The sequence below is a fragment of the Mastigoproctus giganteus genome, chromosome 7, assembly GCF_048544385.1.
Source record: "Mastigoproctus giganteus isolate SK-2022 chromosome 7, ASM4854438v1, whole genome shotgun sequence".
NCBI classification, from domain to species: Eukaryota; Metazoa; Arthropoda; class Arachnida; order Uropygi; family Thelyphonidae; genus Mastigoproctus; species Mastigoproctus giganteus.
In genome coordinates this window covers 116,719,233-116,737,597 of record NC_143581.1, presented here as the reverse complement: position 1 = coordinate 116,737,597, position 18,365 = coordinate 116,719,233, and the positions used below count along the sequence as shown (strand labels likewise).

Below are 18,365 nucleotides of genomic sequence, written 5' to 3'. Positions count from 1 at the left end.
ATAAGTCTAAGTCAGTATGGTTTCCGGAGAAGAAGATCTACGTTTGATCTTATTACCAAGGCTGAAGCAAATACCTAGTCATGATATGTGTTGACATTGAAAAGCCTTTGATACTGCTTGGCGATATGGGATTCTTCAGTACTTGCATAAATATGGACTTCGGGGCCATCTCCCGAAATTTATTAAGAACTTTCTAGCGAATAGATCCTTTCAGGTCTGATTCAATTCTTCATTATCTTGAGCATATATACAAGAAGAGGGAGTTCCCCAAGCACTCAGTGTTGAGTGCTACTCTCTTTGCCGTTAGGATTGATTCTATAACCAAATGCATACCTAACACAGTTGACGCATACTTGTACACTGATGATCTTGCCATGTAATGTCATTCTCAAAATATGCGACTAATTGAAAGACAACTACAAGGCACCATTAACAAAAATAGTCTCTTGGGCCAAAAACAATGGATATTGACTTTCTAAACCAAAAACAACTGATGTTACACTTCTGTCACAAACGTTCTTTATATCTTGATCCAGACCTTCAGTTAGATCTCATCATATTACTTTTCAGCCTAGTATTAGATTTCTTGATTTAATACTTTGTAAAAAATTAAACTTTCTAGTACATAGAAAACATATAAATTGAACATATACGTTTATATCTAGAACATATAAAACATATATATAGATAAAACATACACAAGTTGTTAGAAGAAAACTAAATCTTCTCATTTCTGCTCTGTCATGGGATGCAGATCATTACGTGTTGTTACATCTATACCGCTCACTGATCAGAACCTGGTTAGACTATGAGTCTCCTGCATATGATTCGGCCCGGCCAAGTGTACTGAAATAGCTTGATCCCGTACGTCATAGTGCACTGCGAGTTGCACTGAGGGCTTTTCACACATCACCAATTTTAAGCATCTATACCGAAGCCTATGAATGGCTGCTACACTTTCGGCAACAAGTTCTGTTACTAAAGTATGCAGCCAAAATCAGCAGTCTCCCACATCATCCCATGTGACAATATCCTAGGGTAAATGTTCATAGAGATCATGGTTCAACAAATCATCTGGAATTAGGCTTCAAGCTCTGATCGCAAGCTGGGACCTGACGTTTACTAACACACTTTGGGATACTAGTATCGAAACCCAGTCATGGCAATATAAATGCCTATGGTATTTATATTGATAGACATTTTCAGCAATGGGGAAAGAATAATCTTCCAGATATCAACATTAGACAAATACATATGGCCCACTCCATGAGTTTAGCAGTTTCATTCAACTATATACAGATTGATCCAAAACTGGTAATAAAGTTGGCACATCTGTAGTACTACCAAATGCCACCATCTCCAGACAGCTTTCATCAGAATTCAGTACTTATACCTTAGAGTTATATGGTTTTCTACTAGCCCTAGAGCATATAAAAGAAGCCTTTTATGCAAAATCCATCATATATACAGACTCGTTAAGTGCTGTTAATGCTCTACAGTGTGAATCCTTCCCTAGGCATCCTCTGATACATAAAATTTGGGAACTGTTATTAGAACTTCATGGACAGCTCATAATATTTTGTTGGATTCCTGGACACGTTGGAATCCTAGGAAACAAGCAGGCAGATTTAGCCACTAAAATTGCTACAAATGTGATGCCATCTAATTTTAGGACTCCTTATAGTGATCATAAATCCATTATCAAACAAACGTATAAAGAACAGTGGACACGAATGTGGAAAGATCAAACAAATAATAAACTTTTTGAAATCAAAAGAAAACCCAAACAGTGGCAATCCAGCCTCACACGAAACAGAAAGGAAGAAACCATACTAGCCAGATTACACATTGGTCATACATTCCTCACTCATAGCTACCTACTAACAAACACTGACCCTCCACAATGCACCTCCCCTGTTTATGCTAATACATAGTAAAGCATATTATCATAGAATGCTTGCTATATCAAAACGAACGGAAAACAGCTTTTTCCTCTCATTTTCATAATTGCAATCAGTTAACACTAGAGTGTGTCCTAGGAGATCGAGAGAACATGAATGGCATTTTTCTTTTTCTAAAATTGATAAATAAATATCACCTTATCTGAACCGCTATCACCTGTAAGAAAATATCAGACGAAGAAAATATTAGTGCATTAGAGCCTAAGTCGCTGATGCACCAACAAATCTAACAACAACAACAAGAAACCAGTGTGCCAGAAACCCTCATGCCCAACCAACCAATCTCACATCCATGTATTGAGGTCATTAAATAGGTTATTACTCTGTCTTAGAGTGATGAGGTCATTACTTCAAGGTATGTTGAAGAATGTTATGTGAAATTTATTTTACGAACAGATTTCAGTTCTACTTCCATTTTGGAAATTGATTACCATAGGAAACAGATGGATGATTCTGACTTAGTCATAGGCATTTCTACTGCCTGGTTGTGGAGTCTCCGTGAGGGACCACTTTGTGGCTACATGTAGCCAAAGTGCACAAGCCTGCAATGAAAATGTCTTTTAAATTCTGAGACAGTAATAATTTCATCACTTGGTAGTGCATCATTCAAAGTTGAAGTTTTTTGTGAATTAGTTTCCAGTACTTTGTTGAGGAGGCTTCCATCCTGCAGTGGGTTGATAATGGCTGCACTTTACCTTTTTACTTTTTGGTGCCATTAAAGATGAATAATTAGGTGTTTTCCAGCATCATTTCTGTCCATTTTACTATATCAAGTTATACAAAGTTATTAAGATATACCAAGTTATCCCAAGTCATGCTTGGCATTTTAACAGTCACTCATAGCAGTGTTGAGTGAGAGAATATTCAGCCAGGTGAGAAAAACAAAAATTGAGTTCAGATCTCTTTCTGGTGAAGTTTTGCAAATGCTTCTAGACAAACAGCAAGTCTAGACAGCAGGTACATCATTATGAAAAACTTATCTACAAACAGAAAAATGTTAGGTAATCTAATGTTTAAAAGCATTTTGTACTAGTAAACAATCCAGTGAAATTTAATTTCTGGTGTAGTGTGGACTTAAACTTTTTTTTTTTTTTTTTTGTTTTTTGTTTTTTGAAAAATGAAAACTTTTTTTGGGATTCACCCCTTTTTTTTTTTTTCTTCCACTTGTCCTGGCCCAGAAAGATCCTGCTTACAAATCCTTGATCTCTAGCATTTTGAAAGTCAAAAATTTGTAGCAATGCTATTAAGTAATGAGAATGCTCCACTATCATGGAGATTTATTAGCTTGAAATAAATCTGATGATGTTTCACGTGTTCAACCTAGTTTTATTAGGGTAACTTAATCCTTATGCAGTCCAGATCTTCAGAATTGTGTGTTCTAATTTGTTTTTCTCCAGAAATGTTAATTCATCTCTTGAAATGTACTTGTTTTTTTTTTTCCAACTCAGCATGACTTAAAACATTAAGGAGCAGTGTCCATTAGCGTTTAGCATTAGTAAAGGCACATGATGCACGAAAGCAAACTTATTTGGCATCAGCCAAAAAAAAAACCCATTCTCATTTCACCCATCCACTCACTCCAAATGTTTGTCTAGTTCTGCCTTGAATCTATTTAAGCTATCAACTTCTACAATGACAAATGGAAGTTTGTTCTGGCAATCAATCACCCTACAACTATCCTATCCTACAACTGTCTTTCCTCAATTTGAATTTATGTCCTCTTCAGATGATTATTCTGAGCAAGAGGAAGAATCCCATCACCATTGAGCATGCTCAAACCATTCAAGGCTTGTTCAGCTCAGTCAGGTCACCTCACAGGTGCCTAGCCCAGACACTGTAATTTGCAAAACTTAGCCTTTCTTCATAAGAGCAACCCTTTGTTCCATTCACTAATCTTGTTGCCCTTCTCTGTACTCATTTCAGCAGCTCTACATCCTTCTTAAAATGAGTCTTCCATACCTGTATACCGTACTCAAGGTGTGGGCTGATCATTGCCTTATACAAGGGGATAATCACCTCCTTATCCCTGCTAGAAAAATTTTTGTATATCATTGACAAGACACCACGGGCTACTCTTGCAGACCATCTGCACTGCTCAGAAAACTTCATATCTGTCTGCACAATTACCCCCAGGTCCTTTTCATTCTCTGCCACTGTCAGTGTAGTCCCACACAGTTGATACATTACTCTAGGGTTACTGCTTCCCATATGCAGTACTTTATATTTGTCAATGTTAAATTTCAGTTGCCACCTTTGTGATAGTATAATGGTTTTACCACTTGTTATTCTTTTGAAGAAGCTTGGGTTTAAATCCCACTGGAGATTAAGAATCCTTGAATGCTGCTTCAGCCAAAGCTGTAGTTAACTAATCTCAGGCAAAGAGAATGGGGTTTCTTATAATTCTAACTGAGGCACCAAAATTTTCCAAGAGCTGGAATTTGAAACAGCAGTTTTAATTAATATTATTTGAAAAGAATTTTTTTTTTTTTTATCCAAATGCATTAATGTTAACTTACTTTTTTTTTTTATTTTCCACAGCAACATCTACTCTCTGAAGAAATTTCAGAAGATTGGGATAAGGCTCCAGTAAAAGTTCTAGTTAGCAAAAATTTTGATGATGTGGCCTTTGACAAATCAAAAGATGTACTAGTTGAATTTTGTAAGTAAAGAATAGCATAATTTAACTTTTCTTTGCTCTCTTGTTTTAAAGCTTTTTTTTTTTTTTTTTTTTTTATTTAGAAAAATATGAAAATATTTTTGAAAAAGTATGCTATCCATTTATCTTAATATATGAACTTACCCAGTTAACAAAAACACCAATTTCATGCATGTGAACAGGCACACACTTGTATAAATTATGCCTGTTATAACCTAAAATAAGGAAATAATAATTAATTCAAAAGTGTTGACATTTTTATGCCTCCTCAAATTTAGCACTACAGTGGACACAGCTTTGAATAATGCACTTCTTATATTGAAAACATATATTTTTAAATAATTTTTCAACGTGGACACCAGCTAGCATATTTTATATATACGTAGGTATGCCAGCTAGTGTAATGGGACTAATGAAATTTGCTCTAGAATGAGCAAAATTCATTCAGTGTCTTATTTAAAATAAAAATATTGAAAACAGAAAACAAATTTCAAGTAAAATAAGCTGCACACAAACAGAAAATCTCTCTCATGATTAGACTGGGGGTTCGAGCCTGTGACCACCCGTATCCACGGAGCAATATGGCCTTAGTTGCAAATGCTCCTAAAAACCAAATAACAAACTCTCTCTCTCTCTCTCTCTCTCTCTCTCTCTCTCTCTCTCTCTCTCTCTCTCTCTCTCTCTCTCTCTCTCTCTCAATTTTGGAAATTTCAACACATTCACAAGTAATCTGTAAAAAAATCAGTTACTCAAGCAAATGTGCCTTGTATAGAGTGTGCCAAAAATGAAATTGATCCTGTTACTTTATATTTTTTAATGGCCACACTACTTTAATTCCAGCACAATTTATGACATAGATCACAAAAGATATAATAATGGAAGGTTGGTTAATGATAGTAATCAGGGTATGCTTCTGAAACAACATCTCGAAAAATTAGGGAGATGGGCTTGGAAGTGGCAACTGAAGTTTAACATTAATAAATGCAAGGTACTGCATGTGGTTAGCAGTAATCCTAGAATAATATAACAACTGTATGGTTACCACACTTGGGGGTGCCTCTGTAGCCAGGTGGGAAGGAGCAGCAGTGCGTAGCACACGCGTCTTGATTAGACCGGGGTTCGAGCCCATAACCATCAAATACGGAGGATGCTGAAAGGTCAGGGAATTACCACTGCATATCCCCGAGCAATGTGGCCTTAGTTGCTAATGCCAAATTAAACAACCACACTTGGGATATTTATTTATTTTTTTTGTACTTTGTTGCTGCCTCCAGGATTTCCCTATACGCCAAAACACTTGAGATAGTGAAGAATGAAACAGGTGTGTGTGGGGGGGGGTAATTATGTAGTAAATCTGCACTAAATTATACTCCTTGTGGCCAGATTTGTGCCATTGGCAGGTAACAAACAAACTTTATCAGATCAAGCATGTGTTCATATTATGGCAGTCTGGTCTATGCAGGAATCTTAAGGAGGAAGTTGTTGTTGCTTGCCTCTGCATAGGACATAGTCATCTGACACATTCCTTTCTGCTGAGGGCTGATGACCCCCCCCCCAATGTGTGAGCAATGCAACACTGTTTATCCGTGAAGCATATTTTAACTGAATGTACAAATTTTAGACACCTGTTTTATCGCTTTTAACCACCTGACAGCAGTTTAAGTTTCTACAAGATATTATTATATATACACACACATAAAATAGGCATTCTATTTTAATGTATACCATATTTTATTTATTGTTATATGTATAAAACTTTGACCAAGATAAAAAAAAAAAAAAGTCTACTGAGATCTCAATCGTTTTAAAATCTAAACCTTTTCCTTAGTGCATTATAACCATAGTTGTTTTTGCTTCATTAAAACTCAAACCAACCAAGCAGATTGTCATGGAGAATATATTCCATGTGTGCTTCCTACTGCTATTCTCAACATCTTTGTCAGTTGCCTTACTCTTATACAATGATCATCTCTCACTATTACAGAAGCAGTGTTTCTGGTTCCAGGACTGCTGATTTTTGTGATTGAATCAGTTAATCTTTAAACATTCTAAACGATCTGCAAGCTGTACTATATAGAAGCATAGATTCACCATAAGCCTCTTGTAACATTTCATATGCCTCGGCTAATGTTTTCTTGAGATGGAAACAACACATATGTGATGCAGCTTAGTTTGGTCTTAAATTCTGCAGCTCAACTAGATGTAGCAAGCAGTGTGATTGTTCATGAAAAATATTTATTCTCACTCTTTATTGAACAGTCCTCATAGATATACTGCAGTAACAGCTTGGATTTAAGGGGAAATCTTATCTGCCCAATCTGATTAGGTAATATGTGTATGTAGTAACAAAGGAACTGGATGCAAAAAATAATTTTGGCAACATATACTTAGATATGAGTTTGAGGAAAGGATTTATGAAACAAGCAATTTGGATTGATGTTAAATTCGTTTCAATTTGTGCTTATTTGCTCTGAAAGATATTGCTGAAGAGATGTCATAACCTGTTTTTAAAAAAAGAATGAACATTAGAAGTTGCTTTGCTTTGCCATAAATTGTTTTTCTATATTTAATGCATGATACATTAATAAAATATATTTATCTCAACTCTTATGCCATGGTTTATTTGAATTTTTGCATGCCATTACACAAACTAACCTTGACAAGATCTTTGTCTGGAACCTGTGTCGTTTATGATTTAAAAAGATAAAAGGAAAACCACAAACAATATAATTCTGGAGATTTATATTGTTTGTTCAGCTAGGCCCCTCTCTAACTGAGGGGCCTAGCTGAACCCTCAGGGTTCAGGGCTAGGCCCCCTTATGTTTTTAATATTTATCAGTGATATTCATGAAGGCATTTTGAACTTATTGTCTAAGTATGCAGATGATACATCGGTTCATTGACAAGGTTCAAGGTGTTTAATGACAACACTCAAGTACTACTGCAACAAGACTTCAAAAAATTAGGCAGGTGGAGCTGAGAGGTGGCAATTTAGGTTTAACATTTATAAATACAAGGTATTACATATAGGCAACAGTAATCCGAAAATAATATACCAATCAGGTGGCACCATATATTTAAGGCGTGGAGAGCAAAAGAGAAATAAAGGGTAATTGTACAATCCGACATTAACCCAGTCTAATCCGCCCTGTTTTTGTCTAATTTTTAACCCTAACTTGAAAGTTGCTCCCCACGAAGAAAACTAATAATTTCCATAATTTCTACTCAATTTACAAAATTAAAACTCTCAATATACATAAACAGAAGTATATTCTTTGATTTCCTACCTTTAGCGCTTAGCAAAAACTATTAATTCACTCTAAAACAGCAAAAATGTACGATCACATTTCAATTTATTAAATTTTGATGTCGGCTAAACAAGATCCAAGCTTTGAAAATAAAACGCGTTACATCATTAGTTCAAAAATTCGCGCCTCAGCTCGGCACCTCTGGCTAAAACGAATCAACACACGCGGAGAGATAATTGACTGGTCAAGCTTACGTCATTAGCGTTACCAAGGTGATCCAAGGAGAAAATAAAACTGTAAACAACTTTCGTGGAAAACAAACAGTTGAGCATCATTACTTGCAAACACTATTTTGCATGGCTCTCTCAAAACAGTTTGTTTTACTGCTTTTCGTAATTGTTGTAAGGAAGAATTGCAACAAATTGGTTTTGAAAAACTAAAATATCGCATTTCCTTTCTTCAATATGTATTGTATCTACTAACAAAAAATCAAGGAAATTCATCTATTGGAAGCCATACTGGAAATGTAAGGAAAACAAAAGAAAAAAAAAAAAAAGTTCACTTTATTGTAATTGTTTCTAGAGGACTAAATCAGAACAGCAGTTTCATGGATGTATATTTGATCTTCTTACGAACTTTCATTATTATTTATTTTTTTTTTTTCTTGTGTTGTTCTAACAATCGATCCTGGACTTGGGGCTTTCCTGGGCCGGGATAGTTCTTCTCCTCTTTTCTCCTTCCCTCTCTTCATCTTATACAAGTTTTTCTTTCCTCCCTGGGAAACTCGTTCCCCAGGGAGGAGGGCGTGCAGATAGTAGGGAAGGCTTTGCCCTCCTGCTGGGGACGAGTACCTGGAAGCAGTCATCCAGGTGATCACTGCTTCCAGATAGCCAAAACACAACATCACAATACAGAACACACAAGCTCACAAACACAGTTTTTCTTTCCTATCACTTTCTCCCATGTGGGATGAAAAACTTCTCTCTCTCTCTCTCTCGCCTTCCTTTTCATGTCTTCATCCAACATGGGATATTCCTAAGTGGGATGATTTTTTTTTCATGACACAACACACACTGGCCTTACCTTGACAGTGTGTAAAAATTGAACAGAGCAAAGAGGCGGAGATGAACTTTTGTTCTAGGAGCCGCCCATACAAAAACACAAAAAAAATAAAAAAAAAATAGCATTGCAGCTCTAAGTCAGCTTCATCCTAGGATGCCGAAACTGCAATTGTTTTAGAGAACAATATTTTGCATTTTTACTTTCTAACATTATTTTGCTTTATAACTCTGTTACAATATTTTGCTTCGTTTCTTTACATTATTGCTGTAGCAAATGATATCGGTGTGCATGACGTTTCATCACAGATGCTGGAGTTCTAATTAGTCTGATTTTGGTCTGGCACGCATTTGAGAAATCCACATTGCTTTACTGCAATTGTTTTAGGGAACAATATTTTGCATTTTTACCCTAGAGAGAGAGAAAAATAAATATTTTTTTTTTTTTTTTTTGTGGGAAGAAGGCCAGGAGGTTGTCAAAGGTCCAGAGCTAACTACTTGGCAATGTTATAATAAATGAAATCCTAATCTTTTTCAATTTTAGAAAAAATAGTGTAATCATTAATTATTAGTAAACAATATTATATTATTACATGTATGAAATGCAAGTAATTTATAAATAAACAATGTTATCATGAATAATGTTTGTGTTCAGTGTATTCCTGTGCTATGCTTTTGAATTGCAATATGCAATGTTGCATGTGAAAGTTTTGTTCCACAGAATGGTTGTTTCCTCTTACTGAGTTTGATCTGAAAAGATAAGGCTTTCCAAAATCTGATTGCATTCTTTTTTTTTTATTTTTGATTAGGGTATACTACTTTTTTTTTTAATTTGTCTCTTGTTTATGACATTCTAATGGCTGTAATTTATTGATATTTTCTACCAAAAAAAATTAAAAAAAGTAAATTTTGGCTTGTCATATTTTTAAAATAGCAAAGCAAAATGAAGTTCAAATAAATATTTTTATTTTTATAATAATATGTTAACACTCATATTTACATTCAGCATAAAACGTAATAGTAGAACTGAAACTAAGCTGGTATATGGTTCATCAGTACATATTTACATTCTGCGTATAACACAAATAGTGCCCAGGTAAAAACAATCAGATGGAAGCAGTTGGTGTTTGTCCAATAGATCAGCATCTTTCGAAAACAAGAGAAGCAAAGTTCTGAAAGGTGGAATGAATTTCTTTGTTTTCCACAAGATGATGTTCCAATCCAGGACGAAAATCTCGAACACAATTTTTTTCTCAAGTCCTCATAAATGTCACAGTCAAATAACACATGCTGTCAGTCTTCACGTTGTCCACAAGAGCAGAAGTTAGTATGAAAAAATCTGAATATGCACAGTTTATCGTTTAGCGACAGTGTCCAGTGATGAGGAATGACTTCTGCATCGATAGGGAGAACCATTATCTTCTGCCTTTATCCATTAGGTAGGTAACCTGTGGAGAAAACTTTCTAGTAACCTGCCCGGTCAGCGATATGTCCCATTGTGTCTGTCATAAGGTAGAAAGTTTGTTCCTGTTGTTTTTCTTCTCACCTTAGATGTTATGATTATTCATGTTGATTCTAATATCAAAGAAGTCGGTTGGAATTGCTTGTTTTCAATCTGTAACACAACCCTCTGAAAACTACGTGAAGATCTAGTGGAATAGATCCTGCCAGCACTTGAAGAAGAGCTGATAAAACTGTACAATAGGCACGCATCAGGGCTAGTAGTATGCTCCTTTTTATAGAAATTAATTTATTTTGAAATGTTGTATTCTGTAACCTCTGAAACCAGACTCCAGCGCTCAAGGTTACAATAGGGATGCCTTATTGGAACTTCAGCATCCACTGATGAAGATGACTGCCGAGAAAGTGAACATCACAACAGCACATACAAAGCATGACTATATCGGAAAGAATAGTCACCGAATGAAGAAAAACTGCTGGCCTCCAAAACATCCACACAGCCCAGAATATTATATGTCATCTGCCAGGTACGAGGGCTGCAGCAAGAACACCAATCACTGTAAGATTGTCCTTTCGATAATGTAATGTTAACCCAGATAGTGATTCACGCCAGATGTTAGAAGAAGAACAGATAACAATGAAATTAGCTTTCTAACAAACTTTTTAGGAACGTATCTTGCTATATTTTAGCAAGTTAAAACTTGGAAAATATGTGGAATAATAATGGTTGGTCCGAAGTAACAGACTCAAAAGAGAAAGAAACAGACCGATTAGCAGCATTTACAGATTTTTTTTGTTTTTGTTTTTAGATAGATGCCGAAGAAATTACATAGTGCTGTAATATCCTGAAGATAAACAGCTAGTTTCATTCAACGATAAATGTTCTTTTTTTCCCGAATACGTACCAGTAAAATAGCAAAATGTGAATTGCATACTACATTATGCTATGCAAATATGATTTTATATACAAAGAATATGGAGATTTATGTTGAAAGACAACAGCCAGACAACTTTTCAAGAACGTCCGGATGTGATGAATCAGCTTGTTTGCCCTATTGAAGAAACTAATCACAATATGCTCCTATAACAACTGGTTCTAGCATTATGTCTTTGACTGCTAAAATTTTACGAGGAAACACTGTTTGTTGGCTCGCTGAAAAAAAAAAAAAAATAAGAAGAAAAAGAGAACTGCCAGCTGAATATCACAAAAAAAAACCAGAAATGTGCTCCTAAATAACCCACTTTGACAGCTCTATAGATAGCAACGGTGGTGACAGTAGAAAGCCAGAATATGATAAAATTCAATATGATAAAATTTGTGGAATAGACCCATAGGATGAAATGTGATCTATTTCATGTCTCAGGAAAGCAGAAAATGACCAATGGCGCGTGTTTTTTTTTTTTTTTTTTTTTTTTGATTCCTGACGTTTCAGGAATTAATACCATAAACAACCCGCAGAACAAAAATCCAGAAGTGAATAATACACATGAAGAGCTTCTCATAGAGATTGGCATCAGTAGTGAAATCACAGAACTCTAAAAAAAGAGTTGCCATTCGGTCTCTGCCAAAACTACTTCATGTAAAAGCTGCAGAAGTACAGTTGTATCCAGCCAAAAGAAGATTTCTAATCCTTCTGAAGCGTACACACCTAAACAAGAAGCTATGCTAATACTAATATAATCCCTAAATGAATTTTTTAAAAAAAATTAACGTTTGAATCTAATCTCTAGCAATAAAAATAATGAGCTATGTTTAGCTAATCTCTAACTAAATAAGGAAGATGTGGTAACCTAAATGAATAAAAAAAGATGTGTCAACTTAATCTATAAGTGAATAAAAAAATAAATGTGCTAATGTAATCCTAAACAAATAAAAATTAAATAAATGTGCTAATGTAATCCTAAACAAATAAAAAAAAACCTAAAGGAATATAAGAAAAGTTGTGTAAATTTAATTTCTAACTGAATAAAAAAGTGTGCAAATTTCCATTAGTAAACCTAATGGAAAAGTTGTATTAGTCTTATTCCTAAATGAATATATATCTGTAATAGTGTAATCCCTAAATGAATACGAAGAAGCTGTATCAAGGTAATTTCTAAATTAATTAAAAAAAAAAAAAATCTGAACTTATCTGCTTGAATAATGAAAAGCTATGCTGAATTCTAAATATACAGTAATACCCCGAAGTTGCATGATAGGTGGGTCCGACGAAAATCGCGTAAGTCAGGGTACAACTTTGCATATAAATACGTATAAATTTTGTTTAATTGGAACCAAGGACTAACAAAAACACTAGTTTAGAAGAAAAATATTTAATAAAATTGCAGTTCTTTATACATATTAATACAAAATATGTATTAAAAAAATAAATGAGTTATGTAAAAAAGTTATTTCGATGTCGATGGCTTCATAAAATCTAACAAATTCGTCTGGCGACACAGTACCTTCTTTTTTTCACGCAGAATTTCTTCGTAGCAAGCTGATAATATTTTTTATTCCTTGCTTTGTAGCTATAATGCGTTCTTCGTTGGAGTCTGTTTTCTAAAATTTTTAAGCCCTTTTCAATCGAGCTTGAGACCTTCTGTTAAGCTTGCAATTGTCATGTGCTTTTCTGGTGGAACTGGGTCTGAAGTGTTGGATACTTCAGTGACGTTTTACTATATGAATCCAACAGCTCGTTGACATCATCACCATTGACTTTCAAATCTAATTGCCTGGCAAGATTAACAACTTCTATCACATGAGCGACATGATCAGTTTCTGGCGTTGTTTTCGTCTGGTTTTTGAAAAAAAAAAATGGACAGTTTCTTCCAGACACCAATGTTTTTTTGTGAATTTCATCCCAAGATTCTTCAATGATTCTTACGGCATCTAAAATATTGAATTGTTTCCAAAAGTCTTTAACAGATATCTCACTATTTTGTCTCATAGCTTCATTCAGACGTGCAAACGAACGCCTTGTGTAGTAAGCCTTGAATGTTTTGATAACTCCCTGGTCCATCGGTTGAAGCAAGCTGGTTGTGTTTGGAGACAAAAACACAACTTTCACACGTGGGTCGAAATTAATTAGGGTGGCAGGAGGGTGACTGGGTGCATTGTCAATAAGAAGCATCACTTTAAATGGAATCTGTTTAGACTTGCAATAACGTTCAACTTCGGGTATGAAGTGGTGACCAAATCAGTCCTCAAAAACGGAAGCTGTCACCCAAGCTTTATGATTTGACTTCCAAATCACTGGAAAGCTAATTTTAGATATACACCAAACGGAAAAATCAAGAACCGCATAAGTCGGGGTATTACTGTAAACTAAATCTACTTTGTCATAATGTAATAGTGCACCAGGAAGATAGAATAAAACTAAGGCCTTCTGCATTATGTTGCTCAAACTAACTTGCAAGAAACACCCCACTTTTGAAAGAATGTCTCATAAGAAGTGACCTGCTGAAAAAGTTGTAGTAGTGACACACACACACATTTTAGACTATTTTATTTAGCTGTCCTGTTTTATATTAGCATACATAATTTTTGCTACGTTTGTGTATATAAATATACATATAAATTATGTATGTATGCTAATATAAAGCAGTTTAGCTAAATAAAAAAAAGCCAACTTGATAAGTGTGTATTTTTAGTCATCACTGTCACTACTTTGAACATTTTATTTAGGTATCTTCCCAAAACATAATTGACAGACAGTTTTCGAGTGCTCCTTACAAACTCATTCTAAACATGCTTTGCAGAATTTCTTTGTTTTACGATCTTTCTTCCTGGGACACTTGTAACATCTACCTTGCTTAGGTGGACACTGTTGGGAAGGTCCAGGAATTTCTTCTGGTGAAATACAAGCATATTTCGCTGCTTTCGCACGAAGATATTTTGGAAGAGTTACCGTGGCCACCCTTTTACGGAGCTGTGGATTCACTGAACTTTTTCCAATCTCTGCGAGAAACTCGCTTCGAGGGAGTCTCACTTCTGGATTATTGCTACGGAAAATAGCCAAGGCATTTATTCCAGCAATGTTCAAAATCCTGTGGAAAAGTACCATTGGCTACCTTCTGGTTTTCCGATAAGTAGTATACGTTCCACACATTTCATCCAAGACATCAACTCCACCTTTGGTCATATTATAAAACGTAATAATTTCCGGCTTTCTTTCGTTACCACTGTTAGGATCTATAGTATCGTCGTGGTGCTTAGTCGATATTAGGATCACATTTCTGTGGTTTTTTTGGTACATAGGACACAACTGTGGTCTGATCTTGGAATGAGAACAAACTACTAGTCAGCTTGCGTTCCTTCACATTGACCAATTCAGCGGTAGCTCACGTTTATTTTTCCTTAGTGTGCCAACAAGAGTAATGTTTTTTCCTCGTAATTTAGAAGCCAGAGGCACACTGCAGAACCAATTGTCTGTGGTCAAATTACGGTTGGTTCCTTCAATTGGGCGAACAAGCCGTATCACCACATCGAGGGGCAAATTTGACAGGGCATATGGCCCAGGAGGTTGTCTCCCCACATAAACTTCCGTATTGAACATGAAACACATCTGAGCATCGGCTAATGTAAATATTTTTCAGTCCATATTTTGATGGTTTACTTGGGATGTATTGAAGGAATGAGCATCTACCCCTGAATGGCACTAATTGTTCATCTACAGTTACATACTCCGAAAGTGAGTAAAATCTCTGGCATCTCTCCAAAAACATGAAAAAAATTTCATGAAACGCTGCAAATCGGTCCGATTCTTTTCTAATGTGTCTATCACTCTTGATATCGAATCGCATAGCCCGAAGGAGGAATGAAAACCTCTTGTGGGTCATAACCGATGACAGCAATTCCGGACCAAGTCCATCTTTACACCACATATGTTCCGCGTTTATCCCTGCTAGCCAAGACATTCCTGACAATATTAAAATACCTATCAAAGCTCTCATTTCATCGTTATCTGTTCTAGCATCCTTGGCCAACGAAAAATTAGAAGATATTTTATCAGCATATTCATTAGTATGTTTCACTATATGAGTTATCATTTCATTATCGAAAAATAATAAAAAAACAATCAATTGGTGATTTGGTGGACTTACCTGCAGCCTTCACACCTGGTAAATGAATAATGTTACCTCGAGCTGCACGAATATTTAGACGAGGGGCAACTTTCCTCCACACCGCGCTTTTATCCTTCCCGATATAAACATGCTGCTCCCAGTCGCTGTCACTGCCATCGCTTGTCTCAACGCTACTCCAATGGTCCATTTCCTCACAGAAGGAGCTATCATCTTCCAATGATGACTGCTCATCAGCTGGCCTTTCTTCATAATTCCCTTCCAAGTAACTCCTATGCATGTTTTAAATCTAAGGTAAATCTGAAATCTAAATATGAAATCTAAGTGTGAAATATCAACAGTTGTCACTACTTAAATTGAAGTTCTCGCGTTGCGCAGAAGCAAGAAATGTGGAAAATCTGTTGAGGGGAATACATATTAGCAACTTTTTCTTGTAGTGAAAATAATTTGTTTGGGTGGAGTATGTGTTTTCGCCTTCTACATATGTATAATTGTGAAAACTTCTTTGCAGTAAATTCAGCAAATAGTAGTCAATAATCCCTCTGGAAATATTGTGAAGTGTTTCATTCTAACCTTACGGTAAGATCAAACTATAGTACAGTAATCCTTTATTGCATGGAAAGTAGTTGTCATCTAGAAATAATGTCAGGACAGTAACAATAAGTGTATGCAGTTAGAACAGATGTTTTGTTCTGAGAGTTTCTTGCAGTAAAATCAAAGAGGAAGTTACTCTTCATGTTACCGCAAGTAATTCGTTACGGTAGGGGAACATAAACTGTCTTCTGTTCGACAGATATCAGTATTTACAATATTCCCAAAGGAGAATAATTTTAGCTTAGAAGGGACAATGGACGGCATTCAATCCCTTTTCGTCAATTGGATATACTAGCCATAAATATACTGGAAGCTGGATTATACATTTCAAACATCCCTGTATAGTTTGTCCTTGAATGCAAATGACTACACAGTTACTTTGGACTGACCTGATGTCTTCGGGTAAAATCAGTCTTTTGTTGTAATTTTCCCAAATGTAATTGTATTCAAACAATTTTCTCAAATTGTTTGAATACAATTACATTTGATTTTACAAAATACAATTACAAAAAAATATTCCTGTGTTCAAACAATTTTCCCAAATTATTTGAACACAGGAATATTTTTTTATTTCCAATGTGTATTTTACATTGTATTTCCTTTCTTCAATATGTATTACAATACATATCGAAGAAATTACAATACATATTCTGTCTACTGACACAAAATCAAGAAAATTCAACTGAAAGCCACAGTAGAAACGAAAAAAAAAAAAAAAAAACCACTTTGCTGTACTAATTGTTTTAGGGAACAGTATTTAGCATTTTTGCTTTCTAACGATATTTCACATTATTGCTCTGTTACAATGTTTTGCTTTGTTGCTTTACGTTATTGTTGTAGCGAACAATATCGTTCACGACATTTCATCACAGATGCTGGAGTTCTAATTAGTCAGTTCATCCTAGGATGCGGAATTACTAATTACTGATTAGTCCGATTTTGGTCTGGTGCTCATTTGATAAAAAAAATCCAGAATAATTCCTCTGGAAATATTAGCTAATGAACTGCATTATAAATTTCAAACATCGCTGTATTGCTTATCCTTTGAGTGACTGCATGTTTTCGCCTTGTACAGATGTTTTATTGTGGACACTTCCTTCCAGTCAGTAAAATCATTATTATACCTATAAAGTAATTCATTATGTTGGGGGGTTAAACGTTTTTGCTCCTAATTGATGTAGCACTTGGAAATTTCGCAAAGTGGATTATTTGAACACAAGATACATTAGGAGGTCAGTAAAAGAGTTGATAATTGGTGGGCAGCATTCCGACAAACAAATTTTCTGTTTATATTCCGTGATGACCACACGGTCAGAGATCCCGAAATAGAGAGAGAGAGAGAGAATACAAGAAACCGCACTGCATTTAGCGGCCCCGGGTGCCAAGCATTTCCGTGGCCAAGCGATTCTCGTGCGATTAAAGAGCGTTTTTTGGTAAGCGACTAGGTTCTCTTTTGTTTTCTCCCTTACTTATTAAACCTTTTCGTTAAGTAGCTTCATTTTCTTAAAAACACTTAAGAGGTGAGCCCAGAAGAAGGAAAGTACCTTTTTCTTTAATTTAGTACTTCTACTAACTAAACTAACCTCTACGCTTGGCCACAAGCGGCACTGCTCCTGCCTCCCCGTGGCGGGGCCGGTAACCTGGGTGGTAAAGGTAAACCCCCAGGGCCAAAAGGAGCTAATATGGATACAAATAGTTATCCACCTTTAGAGCCATTGAGCTCAAGACAAGAGACTTCTGAAATTGACCATGACTGTGTTCACCCAAAAAGGCTTCGAAGGGAAGCAAAATGTCAAAATGATATACCGAATTTCTTGGTGGTACATTCGTTATCTGCCCAACCTGTAGGCAAGTTATCACCATTCTTGATACAAAAGTGTTTAGAGTCTATTGCAGGGTCACCAAAAATGGTGAAGCGACTACAATCCGGAGACCTCCTGATCGAAACAGCCACCTCAAAACATTCTGAGCGGCTGTTAAATACAACATCTTTTGGGTGGCTAACAGTATCAGTTACTCCCCACAGAACCTTAAATTCATCAAGAGGTGTGATCAGTGAGTGGGACCTAACTTCAGTCTCCGAAGAAGAACTACTCCAAGAACTTAGTAGTCAAAAGGTAACAAGTGTAAAAAGAATCATGACTAAAAAAGATGGGAATCTAACTCCAACTAGAACCATCATTTTAACATTCAGTACTCCAGACTTGCCATCCTCAATCAAAGCTGGCTATTTGAATTGCCGTATTAGACCATATATCCCGAATCCCGTTCGTTGCTTCAAATGCCAGAAATATGGTCATTCACAGCAGGCATGTAGAGGTGA

The 18,365-nt window shown here is 35.7% G+C and overlaps 1 protein-coding gene across 1 annotated transcript in view; it reads left to right on the top strand.

Annotated features, from left to right (window-relative positions):
• The window catches only part of LOC150083164 (protein disulfide-isomerase-like), a 544,047-nt gene that overhangs the window by 334,739 nt on the left and 190,943 nt on the right, over nt 1-18,365 (top strand). Inside the window, exon 7 of the mRNA XM_090377883.1 lies at nt 4,500-4,620. Within this exon, the coding sequence (XP_090234009.1) occupies nt 4,500-4,620 (121 nt within the window). The remainder of the gene's footprint in view (nt 1-4,499; nt 4,621-18,365) is intronic.